At 47.6% G+C, this 16,747-nt stretch overlaps 1 protein-coding gene across 1 annotated transcript in view; it reads left to right on the forward strand.

Annotated features, from left to right (window-relative positions):
* The window catches only part of Evc2 (EvC ciliary complex subunit 2), an 81,161-nt gene that overhangs the window by 6,368 nt on the left and 58,046 nt on the right, over nucleotides 1–16,747 (forward strand). Inside the window, exons 2-6 of the mRNA XM_057772127.1 lie at nucleotides 1,486–1,554; nucleotides 3,872–4,058; nucleotides 9,119–9,228; nucleotides 9,924–9,977; nucleotides 16,475–16,609. Of these exons, the coding sequence (XP_057628110.1) occupies nucleotides 1,486–1,554; nucleotides 3,872–4,058; nucleotides 9,119–9,228; nucleotides 9,924–9,977; nucleotides 16,475–16,609 (555 nt within the window). The remainder of the gene's footprint in view (nucleotides 1–1,485; nucleotides 1,555–3,871; nucleotides 4,059–9,118; nucleotides 9,229–9,923; nucleotides 9,978–16,474; nucleotides 16,610–16,747) is intronic.

Genomic DNA, 16,747 nt, shown 5'->3' on the forward strand with positions numbered 1-16,747 from the left:
TCTACAAGAGCTAGTTCTAGGACAGGCTCCAAAGCTACAGAGAAACCCTATCTCCAAAAAACAAAAAAACAAAACAAAAACAAACAAACAAACAAAAAACAGAAGGTTTTATCTGTAGTCAGAGGATGCTAGGTCAGATAGAGGTGGGAGGATGAATGGCCCCAGATCATTTGTATGGACCTGCACTATTCCAACTCTCCACAATCAGGGACCTGCAGGTGGATCAGTCAGCTCTGTAGAACCCTTGGCAGAGGCTGGCCTTTTTTCCTGGGAACTTGAGTGCCATGTGGCACTGGAGAATGAATAACACATGGGTGGGGAAGTCTGTCCTGATCAAGTCCTAGACAGAAAGGAAGAAGGTAATGTGAACTGGAGGAAAGGCCCTCCATATTTTAAAGTGGCAAAGAGTTATATCTCAACTTTTGATTGTGGCTACTTGAGTCATGACCAAGAAGTCTCCATCCCAGCATTCCCTGCACCTCATCTTTGAGCTCATGATAGCCCAGTCAATACCTGTCACCCAGTAAAATCCACACTGAAGCTATCAGGGATTCATTGCAGCATCTTGTACTGGCTCCTTCTTGATAAGTCACCTGGACCCAGGCATTTTGTTACAGTAGCATATAAGGATTCAGAAACTCACCTTCTGGCAGCTACCAGAACAAGACCCTGCCTTGGGCTCTGGTATGTGCCCTCCTGCTCCAGTGCATAGCCACCAATAAGCAGAGAGTGTGGCACAAGTCAGGCTCACTAGCAGGCACAAAGGACCTATAAAATCTGAGGTCTAGGAGCTCAATGTGGATAGAAGAGAGGGTTAGTGTGAGGTCTGCCCGGGTCATCACTTGGTATGTGTGGCACAGGACCTGGCACACTGAGGGGATCCATTCAGTGTTGCTGTACGTCATCACCACCACCACCATCACCACTGCCATCACTAGTACCACCATCACCACCACCAGCACAACCAGCAGCAGCACCATTACCACATGGTGAGAAGAGCTGGAACTTTCTAGGGCCCAGTGGAGTACATGATTTCAACTAGACTCAGCTGGGACCAGATTTCTCTGCTCATTTCTCCTAAGCAAGCTTCCAGGAAGTTTTGAGGTGGTCTGTTTTTAGAGAGGGATTTGAGGCTTGGAGAGACTGAATGACTTGTCCAAGGATGTACAGTGAATAAATGGTCATACCTAGAACACAGCTCCCCAGACTCCATAGCCTAGAATTTGTCTTCCAGTCGGAGAACTGGCTGGATCTGGCGCAGACCAGGAATGAGCTGTAATTTACCTTGTGATGTCTCCTTTCTCAGAGGCTTGGATTCACGATCCTTTAACACTCTTTAAATGAAATATTCAAGTTGCTGAAAATGGGGGTCAGCAGAAATGATCCCCATGGTGTCCTTTAGAGAGCTTTCATCTTACATTCACACCAGACACTTGGAACATGAGGTTTTTCTCACTTTCTAATGAGTTTTGTGTTTTATTGTAGTACAGAGATGTTTCAAGAGAAGCCCAAGGACCCTCTGAGAATGGAGTGATATTTCAGAAATGCTCACTGGTAAGTTTCCAGGGCTGAAGATAACTGGATTCTCCCCAAATCTCCAAAGTCGTCGTGTATTTAGGAACTAGCCAAGAGTGGGTCTGTGTGTTCGCTCTGAGACCCTGTCAATGAAGAGAACAAGAGATCTGAGCTCATTGGCCTCACTGGGTTTGCTGGGGCTATTTCATTATAGGTCATTGTTAGTAAAAACTTAGTGGTCATTTATAGAAGGGATGAAAGTGTTTATCCCACATGAACACTGATATGGTACATGATGGATTTAAAAATCTGCCTACTGGCCAGCAAGATGGCTGGCTCAGCAGGTAAGGGTGCTCACGGCCCAGCATGGTCACCTACGTTTGACATCTGGGGCCTGTAAACAGACCGCTCATTCATTTCCCATCCACCCAGACCCAAATAATCACACAAAAACTATATTAATTACAACACTGTGGCCGATGGCTCAGGCGTATTTCCAGCTAGCTCTTATGTCTTTAATTAACCCATTTCTATTACTCTATGTATCAGCATGAGGTTGTGGCCAATAAGGTTCCAGCATCTTCCTCTTTCGGCAGCTACATGGTGTTTCCTTGACTCCACCTACTCTCTCTATATATCTCTGTTCAACTTTCCCACCTGTCTTTATTCCTCCCTGCCATAGGCCAAAGCTGCTTCTTTATTAACCAATGTTAATAAAATATATTCACAGCATACAGAGGGGAATCCCACATCAGGGACCCCACAAGTAGAAAGGACTGAACCAACTCCTGCAAGTTGTCCTCTGACATCCATGTGTACCTGAGAAATGTGTGTGCTCCTCCCCTCAGTTAAAAAAAAGTTTTTAAATGTGTCTACTGCTCTCTAGCTGTTTGATCTTCTCAACAGTATGGGGTGGTGGCCATTATCATCCTTGTGTTGGGCTCCCAGCTCCACTCTTAGCTGCAGTGGACATTGTAAGGGCTCACAGGACCCAGGAGGACAGTGCTCACATTTACAGTTCATTACTGTGGAATGTGGAGAGCAGAGCTGGGGGACAACGAGGTGAATGTGGCAGAGGCAGGGAGGGAGCCAGCCATAGTGGAGCAGGACTGAGCTCCCGGGTGTGGGCTCATCTCACCCAGCAGAGCCTGCAGAGAGAGCCAGTTCTCCAGTGGCTGGTCAGGGACATCCTGGTCCAGCTGCGAATCATGGCTATCCTCAGGGCTCTCATCTAGGCGCGAAATTTCTGTAACAGGATGCTTGAGACTATCATCTTATAAAGAGAAAAACCATTTTTTCTCCCCACAACTCTGAATATTCCAGTCTGCCACTGGTTGGTTCTATTGCTTTGGCTTGTCAGTGTGTCACAGCTGGAGCCTTGTCAGGAGAGGCCTGGTCACCTCATGGTGGCCAGAAAGTGAAAGGGGAAAGAGAAAGACACTCTGATCCTGAAATCCCCCCTTCCAGGCCTTGTCCCCCATTAGTGATCTGAAATCTCCCACCAGGCTGTGCAGCTTAAGGTTGATAGTGCTCCCCACCTGTCCTCCTTCTTCCTGGTGAGTGCTTGTGTGCCTGTGAACGGTGTGTGTGGGGGTAGGGTTTGCACATGCATGTGGAAGCCAGAGGGAGATGTCAGGACCCGTCATTAATCACGCTCCACCTTGTCTGTTGAGAGAGCATCACATTTGAATCAGAGCTCACCAGGGCAGCTAGTCTAGCTAACCAGCTTACTCCAGGGATCTGGTCTCTTCTTGGCATCTTACATGGGTTCTGAGGATTCAAAATCTGGCCTTCACGCTTGCACATCTAATGTTTGACCCACTCAGCCATCTCCCTAGCCTAGGTGATATTACTGTGTAACAATGCTATGAACTGGGGTAGGGGGGCAGGCCTTTAACATCCAGGCCTGCAGGGGAGGCTCCAGATTCAAACATAGCAATCTGCACATACGGTGATTCAGAACCTGGGTAGAGAAGACCAGCCAGGAAGAGGGGACCCACTGGGAGGCAAATGTCCCTCAGAGATCTGACTGGGGTCAGGGCTGCATCTTCAGTGGCTCAGGCAGAGCCATCATTCTCTCTTTTTTGGAACACCGAGTGTCACAGTGACCCCGTTCTGACTAGATTCTGTACTCAGGAGATTTTTCTATGGGAATGAGTTCACTGCATCTTAGGGCCCTGCTTTCTCTGAAATGGTCCCTAAGTCATAGCTTGACAAGTGAGGGTCAACCCCTTGACCCAACTCTCACAACAGGTGGAGCCTGATAGAGTCAGGAGCCCTGAAGCTCGGGCTCGTGGCTCATTGCAGGAAGCCAGGCCGACAGGCCCTGCCCCCACTCACTTTCCTTCTGTCCTAGGTGTCCGGGCAGAGCGAACCACAGACCATACATGTGCAGCTGTCAGTGAACAACACCAGGACGCCTGTGTCTGCCAACCTTTCGGATCTGTTTGTGCTGGACCAGATCACCAGCCTCACTGTGAAGGAGTCCCCTGGAAATAAGACTCAGGGAGGAGTCCAGACGTTCAGAAAGCAGTCTCTGCAAGGTAACCACAGATGCTTCAGGCCACCATGGGATAAGTGTTAGAATGCCTTTGTGTTCCTTTCGGGAGGTTCACAACAGAACTGGCCTCTCATGACAAGCCAGGAGTCTCTGAAACCCCCAATGTCTGCCACTAAATCCATGGGTTTCCTGCTTGCTTTAGACAGAGGTGGGGTTGGGGAAGAAGTGCCGGTATTTTTAAAATACAGTCCCAGTTTTATTAATCAGCATTAGTTGGATACAATGGTAGAGTTGTGAATTATAGTGAGTCAATGATACACATGTAGTTTATAGCGAGTTAGTGACACACATGTAGTTTATAGCGAGTCAGTGACACACATGTACTTTATAGTCAGTGACACACATGTAGTTTATAGCAAGTCAGTAACACACATGTACTTTATAGTGAATCAATGACACACATGTACTTTATAGTGAGTCAGTGGCACACATGTACTTTATAGTGAGTCAGTGACACACATGTACTTTATAGTGAGTCAGTGACACACATGTAGTTTATAGTGAGTCAGTGACACACATGTACTTTATAGTGAATCAATGACACACATGTAGTTTATAGTAATCCCCCACTCTGTTGACCAGAGTTACTGCTGGTCAGGAAGATGGACAGATATTTTTGAGCTATGCTAGACAAAGGCAAAGGTGACTTGTCATCAGTCTCAGAAGATTGATCATGAAATACTTAGACATGGCCCTCGTGTGTAAGCATGCTGTTTATTGGTGTGTTACTGTATTTCCATTATTGTAATGGAATCTGAGCTAAGCACCTTATAAAGGGGGAAAGTTCACTTTGCCTCCTGGTCCTGGATGTGCCAGGTCTCGTTGCTTTGGGCCTGTGGTGACATACATAACAGCAGTCTGTGATGACGTAGAGCGGTTTATCTCATGGTGTGAAACTGGAAGAAAGAAGGCAACAAATGGAATCCCATGATCCCTTCTGAAGGTGTACCATGTGGTCTGGAAGGTTTGAACAGTTCACCTTCCCCTGCTAGTAATGCCACAGATCTGGGAGTGGGGAGCAGGCCTTCAGTACATGGGGACAATTCAGAGGCAAAGTGCAGCTGGTAGTGTGGTCTGCTGACTTCCTCCTCAGGTGAACTATCCCCATTTAACTAAGGAAATTTTTTATTTGTTTCTTGTTTTTGTTGAGCTATATTTTTTTTCTGCTTAGCTCCCTTCCTATCCCTTCCTCTTCAACTGTCTCCCATGATCCCCACACTCCCAATTTTCTCAAGAGCTCTTGCCTTTTTCTACTTCCCATGTAGATTAGATCCATGTAGGTCTCTCTTAGGGCCCTCTTTGTTGTCTAGGTTCTCTGGGATTATGAATTGTAGGCTGGTTTTCTTTGCTTTATGTTTAAAAACCAGTTATGAGTGAGTACATATGATATTTGTCTTTCTGGGTCTGGGTTACCTCACTCAATATGATGTTTTCTAACTCCATCCATTTGCCTGCAAATTTCAAGATGTCATCATTTTTTTTTCTGCAGTATAGTACTTCATTGTGTAAATGTACCACATTTTTTTTTATCCGTTCTTCGTTTGAGGTGCATTTAGGTTGTTTCCAGGTTCTGGCTATTACTAATAATTACGTTATGAACATAATTGAGCACATGTCCTCGTGGTATGACTGAGCATCCTTTGGATATATACAAAAGTGGTATTGCTGGGTATTGAGGTAGGTTGTTTCCTAATTTTCTGAGAAATTGCCATACTGATTTCCAAAGTGGCTCTACCAGCTTGCATTCCCACCAGCAATGCAGAAGTGTTCCCTTTTCCCCGCATCCTCTCCAGCATAAGTTGTCATCAGTGTTCTTGATCTTGGCCATTCTTACAGGTGTAAGATGAAATCTCAGAGTTGTTTGATTTTTGCATTTCTCTGATGGCTAAATATGTTGAGCATTTTCTTAAGTATCTTTCAGCCATTTTAGATTCTTCTGTTTAGAGTTCTCTGTTTAGGTCTATACCCCATTTTTTTTTAATTGGATTATTGGTTCTTTTGATGGCCAGTTTCTTTGACAGGATACAATATTAACTTAAAATTCAGTAGCCCTCCTTTATACAGATGATAAATGGCCTGAGAACAAAATCAGAGAAACAGCCGGGCAGTGGTGGCGCACGCTTTTAATCCCAGCACTTGGGAGGCAGAGGCAGGCGGATCTCTGTGAGTTCGAGACCAGCCTGGTCTACAAGAGCTAGTTCCAGGACAGGCTCCAAAACCATAGAGAAACCCTGTCTCGAAAAACCAAAAAAAAAAAAAAAATCAGAGAAACATCAGCATTCACAATAGCCACAAATAATATAAAATACCTTGGAGTAACTCTAACCAAATAAGTGGAAGACCTGTATGATAAGAACTTTAAATCTTTGAAGAAAGAAATTGAAAAAGACATCAGAAAATGAAAAGATTTCCCATGCTCTTGTGTAGTTAGCATTAACGTAGTAAAAATGGCAATCTTACCAAAAGCAATCTACAGATTCAATGCAATGCCCATCAAAATCTCAGCAAAATTCTTCACAGACATTGAAAGAACAGTACTCAACTTCATATGGAAAAGCAAAAAACCCAGAATAGCCAAAACAATCCTGTACAATAAAGGAACTTCTGGAGGCATCACAATCCCTGAGTTCAGTCTCTACTATAGAGTTACAGTAATGAAAACAGCCTGATATTGGCATAAAAACAGACAGGAGGAATTGAATTGAAGATCCAGATATCAATCCACACACCTACAAATAATTGATTTTTGACAAAAGAAGCAAAAAAATATCAAATGAAAAAAAGAACATATTCAAAAAATGATGCTGGCATAACTGATATCAACATGTAGAAGAATGAAAATAGATCATTGTCTATCACCATGCACAAAACTCAAGTCCAAATGGATCAAAGACCTCAACATAAAACCAACCACACTGAACCTCATAGAAGAGAAAGTGGGAAGTGCACTTGAACACATTGGCACAGGAGAACACTTCCTAAATATAACCTCAGCAGCACAGACACTGAGAGAAACTATTAATAAATGGGACCTCCTGAAATTGAGAAGCTTCTGTAAAGCAAAGGACATGGTCAACAAGACAAAACGACAGCCTACAGAATGGGAAAAGATCTTCACTAACCCCACATCAGACAGAGGTCTGATCTCCAAAATACATAACTAAACAAATCTTTAGTCTGTTTCTGTGACTGTAACTTCAGAGCCACCCTTTCTCCCAGGAGGTTTGGGACACCTTTCTTGTTGGTGAACATCCGAGGCACAAATGAAGAAACAAAAGCTGGAATAGGCGGGAGTTTGCCCAAGGCCACAGGCAGCAGCCATGCTGAGAAGAAGCAGGCAATCTGACGCTCATCAGTCTGGGTGCCTGCTACACCCTTCAGCCCTTCACCTGCCCACAACCACTTCTGATGTGGGGTCCACACTGCTCAGCATTGCTCTCCTTACCCTTCTAGAAAGCCTGTGAACAACCTGGAAATTGAGACCCTGTGCACCTTGGTGCCTCAGAGCGTGGCAGTAGTGGGATGAGTGAGGTTCTGTGACGTGGTCCTTGGCCTAGTCGGGGCCTGGCGTTACCTTTCGGTTCCCTTTCATTATCTTTCCCAGCTGTGGGTCTCACTGCCTACCCCTTGCTTTCTAGTGTCTTTCATGGCTCTCGCTCCTGCTGAATCATGTCCCTTCCAACCCCATTCCTCAGACAGTGCTGAGAGGTTCCTCTGTCCCACTCAGAACATACACATCTCTATTCCCTGAGGAGCGGTCTTAGTGTTGCCTATCCCAGGAAGTCCCACCTGATTCTCCCTCTCCTCCAAGCGTCCACAGGGACCTATCTCTTGAATATCCCTGCTGATGTCATACCTCACCCACTACATTCTGCTCCACCACATGGGGCACACGTCTCCTTGCCTATACCAAGCATGATGCCACCCACTGGGTGAGGTCCAGGTTGTAGTGATGTAGGGATGCATCAACACAGCCCAGCCAGGCCTGTGGGAAGTGCCCTGGGTTGGTGGGCACCATGTCCTCTTTTGATTTTTGGTGCCCTTTGCCCCAGTTTATGTTAAGCCTTCGCTCTGTCCAGGAGACTGAGTTTCCTGAAGACACAGTCCAAGTGACCTGTTTCTGAGTCTACCACACCGTCACACAATGCTGGCTCTCAAATTGGGAGACAGGCAGCTCCTCACCCAGTGAATGAATCTAAAAATCAAATGGCCAATCAGACTCAAGTTTCCTGCATCTCTGACCCCTGACCCCATTAGCAGCCCCCTTTTATTAAAAAAAAAAAAAGGTGTAAGATGGAGGACTGAGAGCAAAGTGGCTTTTATCCAGTCCCCACAAGTCACGATGTCTCCCGGGAACCATAGAGTAGAGTGGGTTCTTTATGTTAAACCTCAGGGTTTCTCTGTGGTTTTGGAGCCTGTCCTGGAACTAGCTCTTGTAGACCAGGCTGGCTTCAAACTCACAGAGATCCGCCTGCTTCTACTTCCCAAGTCCTGGGATTAAAGGCGTGCGCCACCACCACCTGGCTTTTTTTGGGGGGGGGAGGGGGGCACCTTAACTTTTGTCCTTGTAAGAAAACAAAGTGGACACATGGATTTTTCGAGACAAACTGATTTCCAGGCTCCATGCTCCTCTCCCCTGCTTTCTACACAGTGGTCTTGCCATCTCTAACGTACACATATCTGCTCTGTCTTACCCAGCTGCTGGAGTGGACCCCTGTGGGAGCTGAGGGTCCTAGTTTCTGTGGGCAGAGCTCCTGTGAGAACCCGGATGAGTGTGCTACAGAGGGATAAAGAGGCCAGGAGACCAGCCCTGTTTCCAGCGGGGTGTGCCTGCTTGTGACTGGGAGACTTAGAAATTCTAACTTACTCTCCCCCATGAACCACTCCCAGAATCCCCTGTGATGAATGAAATCCAGATGCTTCTTGCTGAGGGCCTGGATGGGGGAATGGCTGTGGCAGGTTCAGGGTTGCAGGGGCCAGGGGTGGGGTTATCTAGGGGTGAGGAGGCCAGCCCCTTCTTGATCTACACTTCTCTCTGAGCAGTGGGAGAGTGCTACTCCGTGAGCTACATGGCCTCGCTGGACCCCACAGTTCTTGGAACCGGAGAGAGCCTGGACCTTCCAGCCCTGCTCATCTTTCAGAGCCCATCACAGGTAACCCGTCGCTCTCACTGGGGACCTGCCATTGCCCTGCATGGGTGCTTGGAAATCCTGACCCCAAGAGCATAGGCACAACCCTTGCTTCCCTCCCTATCTCCTTCCCCTCTTTCTTTTCTATTTTCTCTCCCCCTCTTCTTCCCTTCCTTCCTTCCCCTACCTTTCTTCTTCCTTTTCTCCCTCTCCCTTCCTCTCTTCAACCTACCTTCCTTCCTTCTGCCCCCTTTGCTTTCTCCCTTCCCTAGGTGACGTCACCTGCTGACAAGGGCAGCTTCCCTGCTAAAAGCCTCCTCCCCCTCCCTTCTCTTCCATGTTCCACATTAATTAGTCTCATTCTTCAGCCACCCTTGAGTTCAACATGGCTTCCATTTCATAGATGAGACAGCTGAGGCCCATGGAAGTAAACACCTTGCCTAAGTTCAGACAGGCAGCCCCGCCACATGCAGTTTACCACAGAGAGCTGTGCCCCTTCTTAGCCCTTGGGACATGGGGTTCTGGTTTCTATGGTCTCCAGTAGAGAAGCCTAGCTTCACTGTTTCCTGGAGAGGCTTTAGGATTTGGACAAACCCTGCCTTACCCAGCAGCCGGGGGCCAGTCACTACTGAAGTCAAGTGTGTGGGTTGGACATAGTGCCAAATGTTCCTTGTGGGTCAGATTCCATGTGACTAAAGCATTTCCTTTCTCTTTCCCAGAACAGAACCCAGCTAAGAGCCCACTTTACCATCACAGTGGAAGAAAGGATAACGGTAAGATGATGTTCAGTTCCATCCTGTGTTCATGCACCCCGAGGCCTGTGCTGTGTCACCACTGTGTGGCCTGACCTTAAGAGCCAGAGGGAGGTGCCGGCCACTGGCTTTGACATCCCTGATCTACATTGTCTTAGGCTGGTTCGGAGACTGGTTCTCTTGATGACCTTCTGTGATGGTTGATCTTGAGTACCACCCTGATGGGACTTAGAATCACCATGGAAACAGAATCAGTTTCTGCAATAAAACACTGTGACCATGGTAGCATATAAAAGGAAGAATTCCTTTGGCCTTACTGTTCCAGAGGGAGGAGAGTCCATTATGACAGGAAGGCATGGCTGTAGAACCAGGAAACTGAAAGATAAAATCCTTAATCACAAACACAAAACAAGTACAGACAGGCTATGAACTCTCGTAGCTCAGCCCACTATGTGCTTCCACAAGAAGGCCACACCTCCTAACGGTTCCATAACATCCCCTAACAGTACTACCAATTGGGGACTAAACGCTCAAAACCATGAACCCGTGAGGAAATTTCTTACTTTGCCACAGAAACAAACCTCTGGGCATGTCTGTGAGGAAGTTTCTAGATTGTGTTCACTGAGGCGAGAAAACAAATCCACTTTAAATGTGGGCACCGTCCCCTGGACTGGGGTTTGGAGCAGAATATAAAGGAGGAAGCTGCTGAGCCCCAGTGGTCTTCTCTCTGTTCCCTGACTGTGGATAGAATGTGACTGGCCATCTCACCTCCTGAGGCCATCCATGCCTTCCCCACCATGAGGGACTGTACCCTGAACTGTGGGCTGAAACAAACCACTCCTTAGGTTCTTGTCAGGTGTTTGGTCACAGAAACAAGAAAAATAAGCAGTACTCTCTCCACCCGAGCAGGATATACTTGCTATCTATTTATTACCTGGCAGACTGAAATACCACTGCCCACCCGTGCTGCTGGTCATCTGCAGCAGGTCATTCTTTGGACTGCCAGCTCCTGAATAATGACACGGAGACTTTTTATTAATTATGAAAGCTTGGCCTTAGCTTAGGCTTGTTCCAAACTAGCTCTTAAAACTTAAATTAACCCGTGTATATTAATCTACATTTTGCAGCATGGCTTGTTAGTGCTGCTCACTACTGCACCTCCCACTTCCTGCCAGTCTGGCTGGTGAATCCCTGTCTCTCTGTTCTTTTCCTGAGTTCCTCTCTCTCCCAGAAAGTCCTGCTGATTCTCTCCTGCCTAGCTGTTCATCATGCAGCTCTTCATTAAGTCAATCAGAAGGGGCCTTAGGCAGGTGAGGGAAAGCAGAGACAGTGTTACACAGCATGATAACATTTCCCGCAACAGTCATCATATTCTTTCCTGTCCCCAGGGTGGCCACCTGGCTCAGCTGCTGGGGACAGTTTGTCTTCCCAGACTGTACCTGGACACTGGCTCTGCAGGTGGTCTCCCTGCTTCTGCTGTTCGTCAGGAATCTGTTTCATTTTTTGGTGGGCAGAGAGGTTCTTCCTAGAACACACACTCATTCCCCTGTGTCTAACAAGTGTGTCTCACTCTGTAGGTTGGCCAGCCTTCTCCAGGAGAGAGGAGGGAAGACCCACCCTGAATATGGCTGGGGGCCTATACTAGATGAAAAGGAGAAAGCAAGCCAGACAGCTGTGCTCATCATTCTCTGCTTCCTGACCGGATGTGCTGAGACCAGCTGCCTCGCGCTCCTGCTGTGTCTTCCCTGCCTTGACTGACTGTAACCTGGAGGAAACCTTTCCTCCCTTAGGTTGCTTTTATTAGGTGTTTTGTCATAGCAAAGAGAGTGACTTATACTGCCACACAGCAAAGTTAGCAAAGGAGACAGACAAAAGAGGAAGTCTGGAGAAAGTCCTCCATGACCTTCAGGTCCTCTCCCAGGGGACTCCCTAGCAATGAGTCATAGGAGCATCTGTGCATGCTCCATAGAGGCTGAGTGTCACACAGATTCCCTCTGCCTGGCTCACACCAATTTCTGGCTCCAAGAGGAGGCAGATGTTCAACAGAGACCACACTGGACAACATGCTAAGAGAATGATGGGTTCCCTCCCAGACATCAGTTCCCCTGATGCTGGCTGAGGCCCAGCTCACAATCTAGCCTTTAGAGAATAGTAGGAAACAAAGCTAGGCATGCTAACTCTTGCTTGCAGGTCTAGCAGACGGCAGTATAGCCTTTGATCCCACCCCACAGCTATGTGTTGAGACTCAGCACAACTTAGGGGCCAAGGCCCTCAGCAGAAGAGATGGAAAGAAAGCTGAGTCCAGTTTTTAGCAAGCCTGCAGCCCAGTTAAATGGACAAAGATGTAGACGATCATTTTCTTGGTTGGTCTGAGAGCTCCCAAAAGGAGTAACCTGATCTGGTTCATTCTGTGTTCCATTTCCTTCCTCACCCAGTTGGTGACAATCAGTCAGTAAGTATCCCTTGATTGAGATGATTGTCACCAGTGATGATTGCCAGTCAGCTGAGGAGGTGGCAGGTGGCCTCATGATTGTGATGGAGAACATTGTCTTAATGGATATGCCACTCCTCCAAGGCCCAGTCCTCCCCCAAGGATGGAAAGGGGGCTTCTCCAGGTCTCGGGCTGTCTCTCACCCACACACTGTCTTTGGGAAGAAGGGAGAGGTGCCTGTTCAGGATGCAGGCTTCCTCACCAGGGACCCTCTGGGACCCTTTCGAGGAACTCTGTGCAGTGGAGACACCAGGCATATGAATGCGAGACTCCACAGTATTGTAGGCATAGCAGGCTTTGAAACCACTTTGAATCCTGCCTGGGTGTGACCTTCCATGTTCTAGCCTGCCCGGGGCTCACCTTCCCTAGACAGCAAATGAGAACCATATCATGGGCGTCTATCCAGGGTGAGTCTGCGCAGAGTTCTGTGTTTCTTTAAGTCTCGCTGGACATCAGCACCTGTTACTGGTGTTGTTTCTATGTAGCAAGAGTGTAACATCAACCTGCCAGTGTTCTGGGATCAGTGAGAATGATCATTGCTACAGTATCTGGCTCAGCTCTCCAGAGGAGCGGCTATGGTACTAGACCCATATGGGAGGCCCAGGGCAGCATTCTTGAGGACTGGAGTCCGCTGTGCACAGATTACTTCAAGCTTAAACCGATGCTGACTGTACGCTGGACATAACTCCAGGTGTCCTGAGGGGCGATCCATGCCAGTGAGGCTGGACCTTAGTAGTGGGTGTGTTCAGCAGGTCTAACCTGGGCACGTGAAGAGGCAACAGGGTTGTACTGGTGGCTGGAGGATCTGTCAGACAGAACAACAGCGTGTGTTAGCTTGCTGTGTGGCTGGCTTCTCCGGGCATGGGGAAACTACCCTGCTACCTCTTTAATTTTCCACCTCAAGCTAACAAACCAGTAAAGGAAAACAGGGCCTTAAGAAATTTCTTCTTAGTTTACTGCCTATATCCCTATCATTGTTTGCCCCCCTGGTGAGGAGAGTCTCTGAGCGTCCCATAGTGCCAGACATGAGCTGCAGGTCTCAGATTCCTCCACACTCACCTGCTGCCCATGTGTGGAGCACTGCTGATTAGCAGGCACCAGGATGGCAGGTGGCGCTCTCTGGGAAGGCACCCAGGCCCATGAAGACACACAGAGAGAGTTCTACCCATGGTCACAGTCATTCAGAGGCCATTGCCAGCAGTCCTTCCGGGGAGACAGAGAACTTAGGTGTGTGTGTGTCCGTGCAGGAAAGTGGTTGTTTTCTGAAATGGGAGGAAGAGGCTGTCCTGCGTGGATTTAGAGCCAAAATGACTGGATCTCTTGAAAGAACGGCAGGGGTAGATGTTCTAATGAGATCAAATGTGAATAGATAAAGTAATATATTTAAAAAGTTACTATGAGTCATAATCTGGGGAATTTGACTATAAACAGTTGGAAATTTTACTTTTAAAAACAACAGCAGGAAAGCCAAGTGAGAAACTTGAAGTATTGATAGTGTATAGAAAAGACAAGTGGCCTGCTATGTAAAGAGCTTGTGTTAACTAACAAGAGTGGTAACAGATGGCCAGCCGTGAAATGAGAGTTCTCGGACACATGGTTTTACAGAGAGCCTGTGAAGATGTAACATTGTTAGCAAAACCGCCAGGCCTTGAGTTGAGCTGGTGGTGTGTGTGGCTGATAGTGTGTCCTTACTATCGCTTCCCAGCCCACTGATCATTGTCCTGACCTCAGCTCCTGAGTGTCCTCCCTGACCCCAGTGCTCTTCAGCAGCTCCACATGGGACTTTAGTTGTCTTCCTTAGAGCACAGACTTTCCCACGCTCTCTCCTTAGGGGTTTCTTATTAATATTTCATCAGAAAAGTTAACTCCCTTGACTCTTCCACGGCATCGCCGACTCTGCTCACCCCCACTCCCCAGACAGGTTGTTTGCGACCCACAGGTTGAGAATCACTTGTCTAGCTGGTCCAACTACAGCCATTTTCACACAGGAGAGGCAGAGAAACCAGTGAATCCCCCACCCACAGTAGCTCCAAAATGGCTCTAAGACCTGGAGGATCCCTGGAGAGCCCCTGGTGCTCAGCTCACCTTAGAAGGCAGAAGAAGCTGGGCTTCAGTGACAGTGGAGTGCGAAGGATGAGTGAGTGAGCTTTGAAGCATAGCAGATGAACTCACCAACGAGAAGGCAGAGAGGGAGGCTTCCCCCATCCAATCTCTTTTTATCTGGGCTGCCACTGGAAGTTACCAACCACACTAAGTGTGGGTCTTCCCATAAAATGACCTGATCAAGAAAATTCCTCGGGGTTGTGCCCAGCTCCTGTCTCCTGGTTGATTCCAGACCTAGTCAAGTTAACAGCTAAGGTGAGCCATCACCGGCAGCCGTTGTTAGTGTATGATTGATGCTTCCTGCCATCATCTGAACACTCGCTCATCAGCTGGAGGCCTAAAGTCCCCTTACTGTCACTGCCACCCCTCCAGGTCACTGGGACAAGGGGCAGCGAGCCACCATCCTGCCTGCTCCCTGGATATGGAGTGCCAAGCGAAAAATTTCAACAGAACTTGTTGAAACCTCTTCTGGAAAAGTCATGTGTGTCCCCTTTTCCCATGTATGGAGGGGTGGGTGAGCAAGGAGAGTCATTGTGTATATTCCCCTTTTCCTGAGTTTGGGGAGTGGGCGAGTGGGCAGGATTACGGTGTGGCTGCTGGGCATCCTGAGATTTCCTCTGCACCCAGCCTCTTACCACACAGAAAAGCTCAACAATGCCAGCAGTCCCATCATCAGGGAGAGCTACCGCTGCTGTGTTAGCTTCCTGTCTTCGAAGCCTATACATGTATTTATCACATAATCGAAGCCAAACTTTCTAAACAAGCCTTCATTGTGTCTTTGTAATGTGGCATTGAATTCCCGTCTTTTCAAGTCTTCTTGAAAGGCCTCTTTGTGCAGTATCACTCTTCATAAATGCTATGAAGAATCTATCAAAGGCAAGGCTGCGGAGAATGTGTGATTAAAGGGGTGGGCACGATGAGCGAGGAGTCTTTGCAAGAGGCAGGGAAGAAAGTTAGCATGCTCTGGGGGTGGCAGCCACTGCAGCCACCGTTTTTGCTTTCTGCCTAGACATTGCAGCGTAGGCCTGCTTGTGTCCCGGCTCCACTGAGTGGTGGAATTTGGCTCTGCTGTTTGTGGGGACATTTATGGCTGATGACTTGAGGCTGGTTTAATACTTTAACAGCCTCAGCTTTGGCTCCTGTCTTCCCAGTAGAGGGTGTCACTGGTACCAGGTCATCCAGGGCCACTGTCAGCTCACATCCATTCTGTTATTCGGTTCTACATCCACTTACTGTTGCCCAACTGTTCCTCTACCCCGAGCTCTTCTCTGCTCGCAGTAGTAATGGCTGCTCAGATGTCCTGAGATGGCTCAGCCTGCCCTTCAGAGGACCCAGGTTCAATTTTCAATACCTACATGATAGCTCACAACTGTCTATAATTCTAGTTCCAGGGGACCTGACACCCTCACACAGACATACATGCAATGTACATGTTACAAAAATAGATCAAGTTTTTTAAAAAAAGAAAATAAAAGCCGAAAACAGATGTTCTAACCCATGGTGGGGTGCTTTAGCTTTTGTAATGTGGGTGCTGTGTGTGTGTGTATGTGTGTATGTGTGCATGGGTGCATGTGTGTGTATGTGCCTATTCATATATATGTATACATAATAACCAAGTATGAGATTTATTGACCTTGCTATCGTGTTAATTAAGTATCGTACATCCATTAATACCACATAGTTCCAGAACATTCGCATCACTCCCAGGGGAAATTCAGTACCCATTAGCCATTGCTGTCATCACTTTCCTCCTAGCCCCTGGCAGTCACTCCCCTGCCCTCAGTCTCTGTGGTTTATGTGGACTCTGGGTGTTTCTCCACACCTGTATTTTGTCTATGTTTTATTCTTCTTGGGGTCATCTACCTGATCTGGGAGTCAGGCAGTGGTACATGAGGAACCCTCAGCCTCCCTTCTCTCCTTGCAGGTTCTACCTAACCATGGCCTCCATGCAGCAGGCTTTATCATAGCCTTCCTCATCTCCCTTGTGCTGACCTTGGTGGCTCTGTTCTTCCTGGCGAAGGGTCGGTGCCTGCAGAGAAGTGTGCTGGCCAGATTCCGGGTGAGTCTCCCTCCCAGGGATGCTTTAGTAGGCGGTGGTGTCAGCTGGACATTCATTCTTCATCCTGACGTGTCTCAACTCTGGGGATCTAAGGATAGATGCTCAGGTTTGCTTCTTCTGAGACACAAGCCCATCCTT

Source organism: Chionomys nivalis, chromosome 6 (genome assembly GCF_950005125.1).
Source record: "Chionomys nivalis chromosome 6, mChiNiv1.1, whole genome shotgun sequence".
In the NCBI taxonomy this organism is placed as follows: Eukaryota; Metazoa; Chordata; class Mammalia; order Rodentia; family Cricetidae; genus Chionomys; species Chionomys nivalis.